Source organism: Phyllostomus discolor, chromosome 3 (assembly GCF_004126475.2).
Source record: "Phyllostomus discolor isolate MPI-MPIP mPhyDis1 chromosome 3, mPhyDis1.pri.v3, whole genome shotgun sequence".
NCBI lineage: Eukaryota > Metazoa > Chordata > Mammalia > Chiroptera > Phyllostomidae > Phyllostomus > Phyllostomus discolor.
Genome location: NC_040905.2, coordinates 212,589,951 through 212,607,086, shown reverse-complemented (window position 1 = coordinate 212,607,086; position 17,136 = coordinate 212,589,951). Strand labels below are relative to the sequence as shown.

The 17,136-nt window shown below is 61.2% G+C and overlaps 1 protein-coding gene across 2 annotated transcripts in view; it reads left to right on the top strand.

The window, feature by feature from the left end:
- The window catches only part of CAMSAP1 (calmodulin regulated spectrin associated protein 1), a 47,744-nt gene that overhangs the window by 13,675 nt on the left and 16,933 nt on the right, over window positions 1–17,136 (top strand). Inside the window, exons 2-6 of one of the 2 annotated variants that reach the window (XM_036022418.1) lie at window positions 5,497–5,759; window positions 6,814–6,975; window positions 8,737–8,817; window positions 9,647–9,679; window positions 12,025–12,166. In XM_036022418.1, coding sequence (XP_035878311.1) covers window positions 5,497–5,759; window positions 6,814–6,975; window positions 8,737–8,817; window positions 9,647–9,679; window positions 12,025–12,166 — 681 coding nt within the window. The remainder of the gene's footprint in view (window positions 1–5,496; window positions 5,760–6,813; window positions 6,976–8,736; window positions 8,818–9,646; window positions 9,680–12,024; window positions 12,167–17,136) is intronic. The other variant, XM_036022419.1, reaches the window with a different exon arrangement.

The following is a 17,136-nucleotide window of genomic DNA, read 5'->3' as shown; positions in this document are numbered from 1 at the left end:
CGGCGTGGGGCCCTGGACGCTCTGCCTCTCCGTGGAAGCCTCTGTTAGTTGAGCCCGCGTGTCCTGACGGCTCACGGTCGGTGTGCACGCTGCAGGGTTGGTCTGGTCCTCAGAGCCGCGTGGGCCGTTCTGGTCCGTCCACAGGACACCAGTGTGAGGCCTCGTCCCTGGTTTAGTGCTCAAAGCTGTTGCTGTGCTGATTCCAGTTCGTGTCCCACGTGGGCCACGCGGGCCATCGGGTACAGTGTGCGCAGGCTCAGGACCCCTTACCCAGCCTCTCTTCTCCGTGACAGCCCACCCCCAGGAGTGCCCAGGGCTCTCCTTTCTTGGTCTTCTGGCTGGACACCCAGCCTGTGCGCTTCCTGCCCAGCCCCAGGGAGCCCGTGGGCGCCTCCTCCCCGCCACTCCTGGGATCGGGTTTTGTCACCAGTGCCAGCCTGGTGTAGGGGGAAGGGCAGTGGGCCCTGCCGGCTGCCTCGTCTTCCGTCTTCCCGGCACCCCACGGCAGGGTTCGGAGTCCAGGATCAGAAGGTCCCCTGTGTTATGGTTATTTTCGTGCTTGTTAGGGAAACGAGCCACCATAGGAGCCCCTGTCGTGGTGATTCTCCACTTGGAGACCCCCACAGGACATTCGGACAGCTGGTCGGGGAGGGATGGATGGTCCCAGGTGACTGAGACGTGTTCTCCCACCGTGTCGTTGCTGCTGCACAGCTTTGTCCCTCAGACTGAGTTGGAGCTGGTTACAGTGTCAGGCCTCGGGCCGGAGGCCGCCATGGCTGCACCTGCTGGGTCCTTGCCCTGCCCCGGGTGCCGCGATGTGGTCTGGGTGGGACAGACGGCACCGGGCAGAGTGCTTCCTTGTCATGTCATTGTCATCCCATGGGCAGCACTGCCGGCCAGCACGGCAGCCAGCAATGTCGCTGAGCTCCAGGCCCTGCGTTGGCTCCCCGACCTCACATCTGCCTGCATGTAGCCCTCCTCCAGCCCCAGGAGACGGCCCTCTCCGTGTCCGGCCTTCCCACGTGGGTGGGGCTGCGCTTCCCAGGGGCTGCGAGGAGGCAGCGGTCCAACATGGCCCGCATGCACAGGTCCTGCTCCGAGCCCACCCACCGCCCTGCCCTCTGGAGACCTCGTGCCCCGACGCCCTGCTCCCTGGCCAGCTGCCGTCCTTTTCCATTTCCTCCTGTGGCTGGAACCTCTGCTCCTGCATCCCGCCCTCCCGCAGGCTCCTGCATTGCTACTGAGACCTCCAGTGCCCCAGCCAGTGCGCTTGCTCTGCCTGTTGACTTTTGGAGAATGACAGACCGGTGTCACTGCAGACTACTGTCCCTCGGACCACCTTGCCTTAGGCAGCATGTCCGTCTGTCTCGGGGCCCCTGTCCTGGCCGGCAGTCCTGCGCTAGGGCGCGTCAGAGCCTCCCTCGCAGCCTCCTGCTTCCCAGGCGGCGTCTGACGGGAGTCCCTCAGCTCGTAGCCGCTGCCACACACTCACCTGCCTCTTCGGTGTCCTTCTTCCTCCCTGCCCTGCCGCCACGGCCAGGGAGTCAGGGCTCCTCCTGGCGTTACAGTCTTGTCCTCCTCCATTGTGTCCTGGGACACCAGCGGGTAATCTCTCGTGGTCTTCCAGCTTCTCCGACCCCTGACCCCCCTGGGCTGGTCCCATCTCTTGTTAGGGGTTCTGGGAGTGCCTTATCCTGCCTTGGCCACAGGCACCCGCAGGTCCTCCTCTGTGGGCACGCAGTTGGTGCCTCGCCGAGGGCCTGCGGGACCAGTCAGCGAGTGACACAGCCAGTGGTTGCTCCGTGCAGCACTGAGCTGTGCCATCCCCTGGGAGTCTCCCACCAGGGTCGTCCTCATGTCCTCTGCCTGCTTCCTTCGCCACCCCGCAGTGCGGGCACAGTGGCTCATCTGGGCCACCGCCGCCCCACGTTGTGTGGAAATTGGCGACATTTCAGTTGTCTGAAAGGTCATCTCGTCCCCTGACTCCATGGTTGGCCCACGGCAGGTGCACACTGCCGTTTGCTGAACAGTGAAAAGCCCTGGCAGCCCGCTTCTTGGTCTGCGGGGAGATGGGAACCAAGCCCCTGGAAAGCTTGGGGCGGTTGCACCGGGGCTCCTCTTAAACGAGCTCCGGAGCTGGGCAGAGAGAGCCCTCACGGGGGCCGGGGAGGACGTGGCCGCCGGCACCAGACGGGAGGCTGGGTGCCCTCCGTGCAGGGCGTGCGTTCCGGAGGGTGGGGCGGTCCTGGCCAGCGCTTGTCTTCAGTGGGCACGTCGTTTCCCCTTCCCTCCCATCTCTGTCCTCCCCTCTCTCCTCCAAGGACGTGTTTGTTGATTGTAGAGAGAGGAAGGGGGGGAGGAAGAGGAGGAGAGAAATATCAGTGGGAGAGAGAAACGTGGATTGGTTGCCTTTCATACAAGCCCTGACCGGGAATCGAACCCAGAACTTTTCAGGTTGCGGACAGTCGTCCAGCCCACCGAGCCACATTGGTCAGGGCGGACCCTCGTATCCCAATTCTGAAATTGATTGAGGCATTCACGTGACTCACGTTCACATAGTTATTTTCACTATAGTTTAAAGTTGTTTACGTTAATCCACGTATGTTGATACATTTGAAAGTTCCAGTAGAGGGGCCGCCGTGTGGAAGGCATTTTGACTCGGTTGACCGTTGAAGGAAGAGAAACCCGTTTCAGAGCCACGGCTGCTGTTCCCTGCAGCCTTCCCAGGTCTGTGCCCAGGTGGCCTGCGTCTTTCTGCACCTGTGGCCAGCCCTCCACTCGTGTCTGTGGCCGCCCCCTCCTCCACAGCTGTGACCTCCAGTGCAGGGAGCTTTGTCTCCTGGTCTTGCAGGTGTCCGCCCTCCTAGAGGGGAGCCCATTAGTTGTCCTGCTCAGAGGAGGGGACTGGAACGAGGGGAGGTGGGGGCATGCAGGTGACTGTGGCGTGGAGGGAAGCTGTCATTTTGTGGACACGTCAGAGGGGAAGTCTGCTGGAGTTGCCAGTGGGTTGGCAGGAAGGGAAGCGGGATGATGTTGAAGCCTTTTGTCTGAGCAGCTGACCTTAACCTGAAGTGCAGGAGGGGAACGCAGGCCTGGGAGGCGAGGGAGTTCACTCAGAGGCGGATCAGGCTCCAGGGCCGCCAGACCTCTGGGAGGCAGAGGGGCAAAGGGGCTCAGGGAAGCAGCTGCGGTCAGGGCGTGCACTGGAGCCACGGGACTGATGGAGGCCGTCTGGACGGTAGGGCAGGAAGCACCCCTCCGGTACTTGAAGGAATGAGGGAGGGCCAGCGGAGGGCCAGAGGTGGGGCAGGCGGTGAGCGGGGGAGGAACAGGTGGATGGGGAGGGACAGGTCCTGACGCGGGCGCGGGGGCCTGGCTGACCCTTGTGTCATCCTTCCCCAGCGTCTGGCATGACATTCTGACAGTGTAACAAGGTTGCGGGACTTCCTGGCTCTTCGTCTTCTCCTGACTCCCATCCTGTCCAGAGCCAGGTCCTGTGTCCTCCTAGGCTGCCATCTGTTCCCGGGGCCGCCTCCTTCCCTCCCGTAGCACCGCCCCTTCACACTCCCGGCTGTGTCCCCGGCCCTCCGTATCATTGGTGCGCTCTGCTCTGTTTCAGAAGTCCCACTGGGGTCCGGCTGGGCCCCGCTGGGGTCCACATGTGCCCACTAAGTCAGGGGTGTGTCCTGCAGCCTGGCAAGGCCGTGGGGTGCTTCCTGAGGGCGCGGCACGGGCGCTCGTGCGCTGTCGGCACAAGAATGCAAGAGTGGAGTGCTGGAAAACGGGGAGGCCGCCCCGCGTCAGAGGGCGCACGAGAGTGAGGAGAGTGAGGGTGCGGAGAAGATCGGGGCCCCCTTTCCCTGGCCTCGGTGCGGGGCGAGGGCTGCGGGCACCCTGGGCACGTCTGCAGCGGGCTGCGTGTGCCGGCGTCGGTGTCACGGGTTCCTCCCCTGGTGTTCTTGGGGCACGTGTCCCAGTACCCCTGCGGAGGCCGGAACCCAGGGAGTCCACACCCCCGCGTTGCCCTCTGTGCACGCGCCCGTGCCAGAGTCCAGCTGGGCCCGGCGGGGGGCTCACAGCGGCCAACAGTAAAGCAGAGCAGCCGTGCCTGGACCGCACTGGCAGCGCTGCGGATGCCACCTCCCTCCTCTCTCAGGGTGTCTCACCGTCCTGTGCCCGCCGCCTCCCGTAAAGGGCGTGCTGTGGGCTCTCCTTGGCCTGTCCACGTCACGGCGCCGCTGCTGCTGTGCTTCGGGGCCGTTGTGAAGTGGAAGTCGGGGGGACTGGAACACAAGCGCTGAGACACCCTGACAGGCAATCTGACAACCGAGGTGACTGCTGGGTGACCAAGGGGCGGGTAGTGTGCCCAGCATGGAGATGCTGGACGAAGTGTCCACGCCCGAAGTCTCCACGCTGGGGAGACGGGGGCAGCGCCACATTTCACCCCACTCCGCAGAACGACACGTTTGGTTTAAAGCTTATGGATTGTTTATTTCTGGAATTTTCACTTAATGTTTTTGGTTTAGTGGGCCACTGAAGCCACAGTAACGGGGCCCTGCTGTGCCAGGCTTCCTGACCTCTTCCGGAGGCGAGACTGCTCCGGGACACATCTGCGGGGGAGGGCCCGGGGCATGGGAAAGGTCCTCATGGAAGGGGATCAGCCTAGCTCTGTTGACATTGGTGCTTCCCAATGTATTTGCCTCCAGTGTCGCACTTTGGGGGACAGCAACTGACACCTCGCACAGCCAGTGTGAGGGACACTGTTAGGGGACTGCCCACCATGCAGGAAGTGGAGGCCCCCACTGTACCCAAGGGGCCCGTGTATTTGTGTGGGAGGCGGCTTGAAGGCTGTGGATCGCACTGTGGTTCACAGCTGGTTTCTGCCTGTTGTGACCTTGGGCACATTGCTTACTTTGTGCCTCATTTCCTCGTTTGTAACACAGGGACAAAAGTTTCAATTTGGTAGCATTGTGGTGACGCTTAAGTTACAAGGCTTATGTGGAGTTCAGTGTCCCCGGTCACAGATGGAGGCCAGAGGCTGGTCGCCACCGCTCTGCCTCGTGACAGCAGCAGCAGGCTTGGCGCTCCCTTCTGCAGGGACTGCGGCGCCTGGCCTCCTTGTCACCTCCAGTGCCATCAGAGGGGGATGCACTCGGCTCCCTTGCCACAGCTGCTTCTAGGTGTGACCAGGTCGGGCTGCGTCTTGGTTTTCCTGTGGCCCCACTTGCCCCTCAGGGCCCACACCTGCTGCCTGCTGTCCTGTGTCAGGGTCGCTGACCTTGAGGTCACGGCAGTGACGTCACTAAGTGACGTGTATTGCCCACGTTCCCGGGGTGCTGTGAACAGCTCGTTTGCCAGTAGAGAAGATGGGAGATTAGGGACCAGCTGGTGCCTTTAAACGCTGTGAGTTGCCTGTTGTCATCAATGGCTCCTCTGTCCTCTGGGTGTTTTGAGTGTGTCTGTCACGTTCACGTGGCCATCTCTTCCTTGGCCCAGATAACATCCCTGAGGACCTCAGGGACCCCTTCTACATCGACCAGTACGAGCAGGAGCACATCAAGCCGCCTGTCATCAAGCTTCTGCTGTCCAGCGAGTTGTACTGCCGAGTCTGCAGCCTCATCCTGAAAGGGGACCAGGCAGCCGCCTTGCAGGGACACCAGTCTGTCATCCAGGCCCTGTCCCGGAAAGGGATTTACGTGATGGAGAGCGATGACACCCCTGTGACGGACCCTGACCTCAGCCACGCACCCATAAAGATGGTGAGTGGCCCCACGCACTGCCCCCTCACTGCCCTCTCCCTACCCAGTGTGTCGTGGTGTTTGTTGGGGGCAGGTGACGGCTTCTGGTGCTGTGAGCCCTCGTGTGGCATGCCAGCCCGCCATGTGACCAGCTGTCCCTCTGCAGCTCAGCCGCATGGACGAGGCAGAGTTATCCCGAGACTTCAAGCGTATGAGGCGCACACGAGTGCCCAGCAGGTGGCCAGGATCTGCACGTGTGGCGGCCTCCTGTGCCGTGCGTGGCGAAGAGCACCTGCTGTCCTGGGCAGTCGGGGCGAGCAGCCTGCCTGCCGCTGTCTCCTGGGGAGTGTGCTGAGCGCTGCCGCCGCTCAGGCACTCGGAGGCAGAGCTTCCTGCAGACGCTGGGCGATATGATTGTTGGGCCCATTCTGTTCTGTTGTTTCCTGTGTATCTTATAGGTATTTTTGTGCCGAAATAAATAGTTGCCTTTTTCTCCCCAAGGCACCTCCTCCCACCTGTCTCTGAAAGCCATGCCACTGATGTGACTTGTGCAGACCATTCATGGTCTGAGCCTATCTGGTGCCCCCCGCATTGCTTTCATTTAGGCCATTCCCTTGCATTGTAGGGCCTGCGGTCTTTGTTTTGTTTTGTTCTTTACTCTTGGACCTTGTGACTGCCGTGTTGTGGGTCAGGAGGGTGTTGCTCAGGCTCTGGGGCGAAAAGGCAGGAAGGCAGTGCACACCTCCACCGTGCAGTGCGCCCGTGGCGCCCAGGGTGGTCCTGTGATTGGATACATCTCTCCACCCTCTGTGCCTTACCCACAGCCCCGAAGTGAGGCCCCTCCAGCCCCTTGGGGTTGTCAGGGAGACGAGGCAGGAGGACAAAGCTCCCCGACCCTGCAGGGCACCGAGCCAGCCAGCCCTGGGGGGGGGGGTGCACAGATAAGGCCTCGCTGTCTCCTCGCTGTCATGGAGAAGGGAGGAAACGCTGGTGGCAGGGTTTTGAATCTGAGCAGGGTCCCTCGAACCTGGCGGGGGAGGTGCGCGGCGACTCAGGCTGTCGCCCCCTCTTGCAGAGTGCCCACATGGCGATGGTGGACGCCCTCATGATGGCCTACACCGTGGAGATGATCAGCATCGAGAAGGTGGTGGCCAGCGTCAAACGCTTCTCGACGTTCAGCGCCTCGAAGGAGCTCCCCTACGACCTCGAGGACGCCATGGTGTTCTGGGTCAACAAGGTGAGCGCAGCTGTGCACGGGTCCCCGTGGGCCGTGCTGAGGCCCAGGCCCGAGCAGGGGCCGGCGGAGCTGACGGGCCGCATCCAGAAACGCCTGCTGTGGTCAGGACAGAGGAGGACAGACCGGGACTCCTCCTGAGCGGGGGTGGGGGTGGGGGGTGTACAGGGCACGGCGTGCTCTCAGCCAGGAATGCCGGTGTGTTTGTGGTCCAGATGAACTCGTGCCTGTTTTTCTTGCGCACCTATTTGCTTTAAAGGGGTCCTGCATTTAGACAGCATTTTGGTTAAAAGAAAAATGTCTCCTGAAACGCTTTTTTTGTTTTGTGCTTAGAAGCTTACAGTGTAATCTTTTATACAATGTATGTAAAGAATAATTATTTTTTAAAATATTTTATTTATTTATTTTTAGAGAGGGAAGGGAGAGAGAAAGAGAGAGAGAGAGAAACATCAGTGTGTGGTCGCCTCTCAAGCTCCCCCCACTGGGGACCTGACCTGCAACCCAGGCATGTGCCCTGACTGGGAGTCCAGCTGGTGACCTGTGGTCTGCAGGCCGACAGCCCTCAGCCCACTGAGCCACACCAGCCACAGCCTGATTCCTCGGCTCTAGCTGCTCTGACGCGTGTGAAAGGGTGTCTGAGGGTGGTTCGGATTTGTGTTCCCCTGGCGGCTGGTGACAGGGAGCTCCTTCCCATGTGCCTATTGGCCATTGTGATTTTTTGAGGAATGTCCGTTCAGCTCCTTGCCTGTTTTAAAGTTAGTTTTTTCGTTGTTGTAAGAGGTCTTTTGTGTACTCGAACACTAGGTCAGTGAGCTCCGCCTCTCTCTCTCCTCCTTCGGGGCCCTCTCCCACCCCCCCCCCCCCGCCCTGGCTGTGGGACGTCACACGCTGGCCACTGAGTTGCGTGGCTCTCACCAGTGTTGTCGCCCCTCACGATGCCGCATCCAAAGTCACGTGTGTCAGCGCCCCCACCAGTCGGAGCAGGAAACCCACCCACATTTCACCATGAGAGACGTGAACCCACGGTGAAGTCGTGGTGCAGAGAATAGCCGTGCGCCCACCACCCAGGCCGCGCAGTTAGCGTGCTGTGGACTTGGCTTGTGGCTGCCCATCTCGCCTGAGTCAGCTATTGCAGCATTTATCTGTATCGATTTCCTTCTCTCTTTTTCTTTCAAACACAATTTTCTCCCTTCCCATCTGTGTTCTTCTTTAATGACGGCAGACTCGGTCTGTGCCTTTTCCTCAGATCCCAGCCTTGACCCCGCCCCTCCCTGTCCGCATCAGCCAGTGCTGCTCTCCACGGCAGCGTTCTGTCCTTGCAGTTTCGATTTTGTCTTTGACTTAATGACTCCGGGGGAGAGCACTTTAATTTCTGCCAAGTCGCATTGGCTGTGTAAGGAGTGTACCGTGAACGTGGGGTTCGGGTTTATTTAGTGTTCTTTCCGCGTGGTCGGGAGCGTGTGAGCCAGGGTCAGGCTCTCCAGCAGCCCCCTTGTCAGCGGCCTCTGTCGACGGTGACGGACGGTGCTGCGTGCACACCGTGGGTGTGAGGTGACAGCCGTGCGGGGTGCCCCGGGGCTGGTGCGTCTGCTGTGCAGCATTCGTGCGCCACGTGGAGTCCCAGACTTCCGCGCGTGCGTCCCCGTCCGGGTGCCCAGCCTCTCGGAGTCGGAGTCAGAACGAGGGAGCGGGGCCCTGGGCCGTGGTGCAGACGCCCTTGTTGGCAAGAAGCTGCCTTTTCAGCGTGTTCCTCTGCTCCTTTAGGTGAATCTTAAGATGAGAGAGATCACCGAGAAGGAAGTGAAGCTGAAACAGCAGCTGCTGGAGAGCCCGGCCCATCAGAAGGTAAGGCCGTTGGACTGCTCGGCGCTGCCCTCCTCCCTGTTCGTGACACCGGTCTTTTCCCACAAGATGGGGGCGGGTCTCCTGCGCCCCGGCAGGCTGGCTCTGTGGTGCCTTGGTGGCAGTGGGCATGCAGCCTGCACCCCCTCTCCCTGGCAGGGGCGTCTGTATATAACCGGGGGTGGAGGGGATGTTGGGGGCTCTGGGGGTTCTGGAAGTTGGCTTCTGCAAATCGGCAAGTGAGGAGGTTCCTACTGCCAACAGCATCTTGCACACCTGTACACCGCCTGGGCGGGCCTGGGAGGCTGGCACTGTACCCTAAAACCCTCTGTGGGGTTCAGGCGGGGCCACATGGTGCATCTGAGGAAGTGATGCAGATAGTGTTGATGCATCCCGGTCACTTCTGTCCGTCCTTCCCCCGGCACTGGTTTCTTTCCCGAGCACGTGTGCGACCGAATCCTTATCCCTTGAATGCGTGTGTGATGTGGTCCAGCCATGTCTGCGGTCTGCCGGCGTCCCCTCGGGGCTGTGGGGACACGTGGGCACCACACGCGCGCCTGCTCTTGCTCCTCCTGTTTCCAGACGAGACAGAGGACGTGCTGCCCCTCCCCCGAGGTGCGGCTGGCGTCTGTCCCGTTTGGTGTGCAGCCCGACCTCCCACGGAGGCTAGTGGGCTAGTGTTGTGGAGGTGCCCGTGACTTGCCCCTTTGGATCGTGGGCACTGACTTCCTCATGTCCACCCTGCGTCCACGTGTGTGTGATGTCCATCCACACGTGGGCCTGGCCTGCTGACACTCCTCTCCTGCCTTCTTCCTCCCTGCCTCCCGGGAAGTCTCCCTCCAAGTGGTACTGGAAGCTGGTGCCCGTAAGTGGACCCCGCGCGCGCCGCCGCCATCAGCCCCATCCTGTGCAGTCGCCTGCTTCCATTCCCAGCCGCTCGCACCGCACCGTTTCTTTTGTTTGGTCGTCCTCCTGGTGTCGTGGTTGTCCGTGGTGTAGTGTGAGCGGCAGCCTGGCCAGGGCCGAGCGGCCGCACTTCGTAGCTAATGGGGTGCTTAGAGCTCTGAGTCGCACTTCACAGGGCGTGAGGTGTGGTTCTGCCCATGTCCAAGGTAGTGTCACAGCCAGTGTTTCACGTTCCTGCTCGTGGACACAGAGTCACTCTGCGGTGGACGTGAGTGTAAGGGCACGGTCGTTCTTTTTTCTGAGAAGGACCGATGAGACAGACTCCGAGTGACCCTTCGTCCTGTCCATTCTGAGGGACTGTCCCTAAGGTGGCATGCCGTGTCTCCATGCGTGACAGCTGGTGACAGGTGATCGCTGGTGAAAGGCCCTCCCCAGGCAGGGGTTTCCCGAGTCCCAGGAACAGAGGTGTGCCTTCCTGTAACCGGGAAGTGCGAGGGCGGCTCGCTCCGCGGTCCCAGCCTGGAGGGAAAGGTGTGCATCTGCGGGGGGTCTGGAGCCCCCCTCCCCTTGCAGACTCCGTCCCCTGCCTTGTCCTTCCTTTCCCCATCCAGGCGGCTTAGCCTCAGGTGGTGTCACGCAGGCGGTCCCCTGGAGACAAGCTGGGGGCGGGCCCTGTGAGCGGTGCTGTGGGCTGCTGGGTCGCCGCTGGTTCCGCTCTCTTTGGAGCATAGTGATAACCAAGCAGAGAGAAAGCCCTTAATGAACGTCCGTGGTCTTCCAGGTTGAGATCTGGAAGCTGAAGCGCTCAGTGTTACAGCAGTCACGTGCTGTAGCGAGGGGCCAGCCCGAATTTCAGTGGCGCTGCAGGAGGGGGGTGTCCGATGAGAGTGAGGGGGCCTGGGCGGCGTGACCGGGGCCGGCGCCCTTCCAGTGTTCTTCCAGCAGTGGCTCTCTGTGACCTCTGGACCTCGCGTCCAGCAGACAGGCTGACGGGGACGTGGAGGGAGGCCCCCCCAGCCCCTCCGCGGCCCCGAGGGTTAGCAGACCTGACGGGAAGGCAGCTGGCCCCGCAGGCGTTCCCCGACTTTGAGTTTGCTCCATCCATTTTCCGTCGAGAAACCATTTGCTTCACTGCATGTTGTGGTCGGTCACCCTGTGTGCTGTCTGTCCGTCTGTGTGGGAGCTGGCCTGGCGCATGCCCCAGCGTCTGCATGCTGGAGCCGGGACCTGCCCGCGTCATGGCCTGTGCCGCGGCCCGAGAGGCAAGCTACAGTCTGTGGCGACACAGGCCTGGTGACACGAATGAAGCCTCGGTCGTTTCAAAAGAATGTCACAGAGCTTTTCTGCTCGGGGTCAGCTTTGATGACTCTGCCCTGTGTGCTTCCTGAGGCACCGACTCGAAATTCCAGATGGTGAGAGGCCTTCTCTCTGGGTTGGCCTCCGCGCAGCTGCGCGCTCCGTGCCCTCAGGGCAGGCTGCTGGTTTCTCCCTCCAGTTCGTCTGATGTGTGTCCCTCCTCCGGGGAGTGTGGCTGCGGAACACGCCATGTTATAAAGCTGCCTGGGGAACGTTAACGCAGAGAACCGGACAGCAGGACGTGTGGGGCGGGTGCCCGTGGCCCCCCGCCGTCCCCCGCCAGTGGCATGGTCTGTGTGCCTCACCTGCCCCTGGGTGACGGGGGGCCAGGTAGCCCGACTCGGCACACACCCCTCTAAGGGCGAGGCCCGGCCCCCACAGAGCACCCGTCCTGCATGGCACCCTGCACGTTGTGCTCGGTCTGCTGCCACGCTGTTGCCGCCCTGTTGGCCAAGGATGCGAAAGTGTGTCTCATCAGGTCTCGGAAAGTCCTCGAACTGGATACTAATGCCATTTTGTATTTTTTAAAATGGCCTGACGAGGTGAATGCTGCTAACCCTGAGAAAAGGCATTCAGAGGCTTCCGAGCATGAGGTGTTCATACTTGCCTCTCATCCGTGTGCAGCATGTGGTGCGGGCACAGTGGCCGCGTCTGCTGCCTCCCCCGGTCTGTGCTGCGACACTCCGAGGGGCGGGGGCCCTGCCGTCGTGAGTGGGGGCTCCCGTCACCCAGTGTAGCCAGGAGCACAGTGCCCGGCCTTGACACGCGCGCCCCGGGCGGAGGTGTAAAGTGTGCAGCCCGGGCAGTCTGAGCACTCTCCTACGATGGCCTCATGCCAGCATTGTCCAGCGGGCGTTACGCGGCCTCTCGGTGTAACAGGCTCCTGTGACGTGGGCGGTAGCGGAGGCACCTCATGTGTAGAGACTGTCTTCCTTTTGTCAACCGCAGGTGCGCTACCGCCGGGAGCACCTGTCCACGAGGCAGCCGCCCTACTTCCCGTTGCTGGAGGACCTGATGCGGGACGGCAGTGACGGGGCCGCTCTCCTGGCCGTGGTGCACTACTACTGCCCGGGGCACATGAAGCTGGACGGTGAGTGCGGGCCCCCGAGCACACCTGGAGGCTCATGGGCCAGATGCGGGACCGCCCAGGAGCACCACACCTCCCAGCCCCCAGTGCCAGCGGGGGATGGTGTGTGCACGACCCGGTCCGGGTGATGTGTTCACACCTGACGGTGACAGCGCAGGGCTGTGAGCGTAGTAGTAGTTGTGACTCCACTTCGGCCTCAAGCGTGGCGTGGTGCTGTCAGCCCTGCCACGGGGGTCTGAAACAGGTGGCACTTCAAACAGGTGTGGGGTAGAAAACAAGTAAAGCTCGCATCTGTCCTCGGGCCGTGACGAGTGACCCTCGGGCTTGTCAGTGATGCCAGGTGTCCCTGCAGGGTGCCCCCGGCCTGACAGTGGGAGGGAGAGCGAGTTGACGCTGTGGATGGCGCCATGAGGAGGTCTGTAAGGGCCATGGGGACCAGAGCGCGAGCTCTGGTTTGCTGAGCACGCTTCTCTTTGAGGCAGGAAGCGCAAGGCTGAGGGAATGGCCGGAACACAGCCCCACAGGCAACATGTCCGTGGTAGAGTCTAGTGCCGGGGGTGGGGTGAGCTGGTGACGGTCCTGCTCCTGCTTCAAGTACGGAAGTGCTGGGTAGTGTGGTCTGTAGGCAGAATCGTTTTTAAAGCACATAGCCGAACTTGAGAGAAGGGGAGAGTCCGGGTGCCAGGAGACGTCTTAGGGTGAAGACCCCTGAGTGGGCACCTGGCCGCCCTGGGCCTGTCGTGCCTGTCTGGCCGTGGGGGGCTGTGGGTGGATGGGAGGTGTGGGCAGGACCCTGGAAGGGGCTGGGAAAAGCTCCTCTGCCAGCCAGGAAGGGACTAGGGAGCTTGTTGGGTGCTCGGGGCCTGGGCAGGGGTGGGCTTCCTCAGCGTGGCCGTGACTGAGGCCCCAGGGGAACCTTAGCCCATTGCGGCGCCCGGCAGCTTCCCCACAACGCGGCGAGGCCGGAAACCAGGGTTGGAAGATGCAGCCTTTCTCCCCAGCCCTCTGGCACCTTCAGTCTCAGACGCCAGAGACAGTGTCTCTCAGGTCACCCGGGAGCCGTGGTGGAGTTGGCTGGTCTGAGCCCCGAGGGCAGGGTTGCCGTCTGCTGCTCACCGGCGCATTCCAGCCGTCAGAAGTCGTGCTGGGGACAGCTTGGTGGCCGACTGCGAGTAGACGAGCGAGCGGTGCCCCTCCCTGCCAGGCCTGAGAGGCGCAGCTCCCAGTGGCAGGGAGGGCGCACTGCTGGCCTCAGCCTCGGGGCGTCTTCTGGAAAAGAAAGAATTTTTTAAATTAATGAACAATGTTGATTTCCGTGCATTAGCGAAGAACACGGACGTGACCCCAAGGAAGGTTGGGGCGGTGTCCAGCTGCAGCTCCGCTCAGGGGGCCGGGATCCCTCTGTGCTCGGAACACGGGGCGCTCGGAGCAGGGAGCACAGGCAGCGGGCCTGAGCAGCCGGCCAGCCCCGGGTCGGCGCAGTTGAGGCGTTACGTGGACTGAGCCGAGGAAAGGCGGGGGACCTGCCCGGAGCCCGGATGCGAGGTGAATGGACTCGGGAGAAGACCATGTCCGTGCAGACTGGCTGTTGACCAGCCCTCAACCTGTCACGGAGCCCCGTGCCGTAGAGCTGCCCTGGGGAGCAGGCCAGAGCTCTGCAGGAGGGTGACCCCCTGACCCCGGGAGTGGAGTGTGGAGCAGAGCATACTGGAAGAGGACGGGCCATGGCACCTGCCAGTACAGATTGGAAACCCATGGAAGGGCCTAGAAGACAGGAACCGACAGCGGAACGCCTCCTCCATGATTGCCTCGGGAGGCCTAGCACACAATGGTCCGCTGGAAGTGCTGCCCCTGTGTGACGGACTCGCGTGTCCTGCAGGCGGCTTGATCCGGCCCCTCGGAGGCTCCTGGCCCAGATTGCCTCGGATGTGGTTTTGCAAGAGGCAGGTTCTCAGCCAGGCGGGACGGGGCGGCAGACCTGATCTGTCCTCCTGCCCTGCACGTGGGGTCAGCTCACAGGAATGTCATGGTCATTGAGCTCTTAGTGATGCTTCGGGCTCAGTTCAACGAAAAAGACAAGACCCCCTGGAAGAGATGATAAACTTGGGTGAAACGCCAAGAATCAGTATCAAGATTAGTCTCCCGGCTGGTTCCTAATTGATTGCCGGTCTAGTAGATACTTTTCTTTTTTTGAAAAGTTGACATGGTAATTTAAAAACTAGTGAGGGAGAGTAAAGGCTAAAGGGACAAAGCTGATCTTTGTCGCATTTTATTTTGAGACGAGTTTAAATTTCCAGAGGCGCGCAGGAGGAGTGCCTGCGCGCCTTCACCCCAATGTCCCGGGCGGCACATTCGGTCCCGTTGGTGTCCTCTTCGTCAGCCTCTGGCCCCTGAGGGGACTTGGGAGGGCACAGGCATCCCCGTCGCAGCAGGGCTCAGGAGAGTCGGCCGCAGCGCGGCGCTTACCGCGTCTGCTTCCGGTCTTGTCGGCTGGTCCACCATGTCCTGCCCCGGTCACTCCCCATTCCGGCCCCCCACGGCTGCTGTCGCTCTGTGGGCCCCTGGGTGGGGTCTGGAGCCGGTCCCCAGCCCTTCTTTGTTTTTCTTTCTTTTTCAAGAATTTTTTAGAGAGAAGGGAGGGAGAAAGAGGGAGAGAAACATCAATGTGTGGTCGCCCCTTGTACGTCCCTTACTGGGGACCTGGCCCGCAGCCCGGGCATGTGCCCTGACTGGGAATGGAACCGGTGACTGTTTGATTTGCAGACTGGAGCTCAATCCACTGAGCACCACCCAGGGCTGTCTTTCTTGATGTGGATGTTTTCAGAGACTCCAGGTCGTTGGGTTTGTTGAACGTCCCTTGTGGGTTTGGGCAGTGTTTCCGGCAGAGGAGATGCAGGGCGTGCAGTTGTAGTGAGAATGCCAGAGTGACGCGTCTTCCCATCGCATCTGGTCGGGACCTGATGTCAGCGTGACCCGTGCCACTGACACCGGCTTTGGTCAGTCGGTTCAGCCAGCGTGGGATGGGTTTCTCCACTCTGACACCATTCCATTTTTGCTTGGCAGTTAACCAGTAGTTCTGGGGGGAGGCTCTGACACCATCAACATCCACTTGCCTTTTCCGTCCATTATCCTCCCACAGGGGTGTGCTGTCTCCTCTCTCCGTGGGCTTGCTCATTCATGTGTTCTTTTGTGTCGGGGTGGCCTCATGGGTTACAGTCCAGCGTGCTCATAAGAACGTGGGGTACTTGCCGTACAAAGGCCACGCTCTGTTTAACTTGACGTCAGCTAAACCGTGTGATTTGGGCTCAGGAGTAGTTGCACGGCTCTCTGTGGGGGGCCCACAGGTGATAGGGAGGGGGCTGGCCAGTTCGGAATGCTTGTGACGTCGGCGTTGGGGTGGACCACTTCAGTTACAAAACAGCACACACGATCGGAAAGACGCTTGTCTGTAGCCATGTTGAAATCGAGTGTGGTGACACAGGGGCACCGGACAGGCGTGATAAACTGTGCCTGTGAAGCAGCGCTGGACAGAGGGCCATCGCGAGGTCCTTCTGTCACCACGGTGCAGGAGGAGCGCCTCCTGCTCGGTGCTCGGTGAGAGAGAGGCAGACCACCCGGGGGCACGGGGAGGACAGGCTTTTCACGAAGAGGGGCCCGCCGAGTCCACAGCAGGCACCGGGGCGCCTTGCACACCCGCCCAGTGGAGGCGGGGCTGGGGAGTGCCAGGCTCCGGAGTCGGGGTGGGTGAGCCTGCTGTGGGGACAGCTCCCCTTCTCGGGGCGTGCAGGTGCAGACGGCGCACACGAGATGGGTGTTCACGGCATTTTCCCGGTAGTGAAAATTGTACACTCCCGAGTAGCTGTTGAAACGAACGAAGTCCGCCCACGCCAGGGCAGATCTGTTTGGAAACACACCGCCGGGTGTGGGGAACAAACAGGCTGCAAACTGAGAGGCGTACTGTCATCGAGAGTGGAACTTCGGGAACGCCACGGCGGCAGTAGAGGCTGCTTACGGACGGGTCATTCACGGACCCCGCGAGTGAGTGGGGTGGACACACGGGCCGCCTGGGAGGAGCCACACCCCCCGCGGGGAGCGCTGGCCGGGGAGCTGGGCTCCCACAGCGTCTGTGTTACTACTGAAGGAGAACAGGGTCTGGATCGGATGCGGTGCGATGGTGATGCTCCTTCCACCTGGGTGCAGGGTCCCTGGGGGGCTGAGCTGTGTGCTTGTAATATTTCACGGTCACGATTTTTGAAAAAATTTTATTTTATTTTTAGAAGGGAAAGGAGGGAGAGAAATATCAATGTGTGGTTGCCTTTCATGTGCCCCGACTGGTGACCCTTTGGTTCGCAGGCCGACCCTCATCCACTGAGCCACTCCGGCCAAGGCTCATGATCGTAACTTTAAATAAAAGAAACACCTCTCAGCAGTAGGGATGTACACGGTTACTCAGCCTACACCCAGTTTGCCCGAGGGCCCCTAGAGCTGGGGTGTCGTCTAGGACGGAAGTCCCGGGGTCAGGCTGCCTCCAGTCCCACTTGCGCCTGCTTCCAAACCCTCGAGATTGACTTCTTAGGGGGTGTCACCTATCTGCCCGTCTACTTATTTACAGGCAGAATGAACTTACGCATCAACCCGGCTCCTTCTAATTTAGTCTTGAGTGGTCTTGTCCAGGAGTCTCCCACTCACACTCCAGGGCCGAATGAGGGGGGCGTTTTAATGGCCCTCGAGACCCCTGTGCTGGGACCTGCTGCCTGAGGGTCTGGCGCCTTGCAGAGCGGCCAGGAACGGAGAACCGGCCGCCCCGGGTGCTGTCCCGTGGCGGGGGGGGCCTGCTCCGCACAGCCTCCTGGATTTCGGGACCGGGTGTGTCCCCGCGTCACCTCATTTTCGCACCCCCACCAGCGGTTAAGCGTTAACCAGCTTTATCACACTCCTTTCGGAACCGAATGGCGGTGGCTGTTGCCCATTTT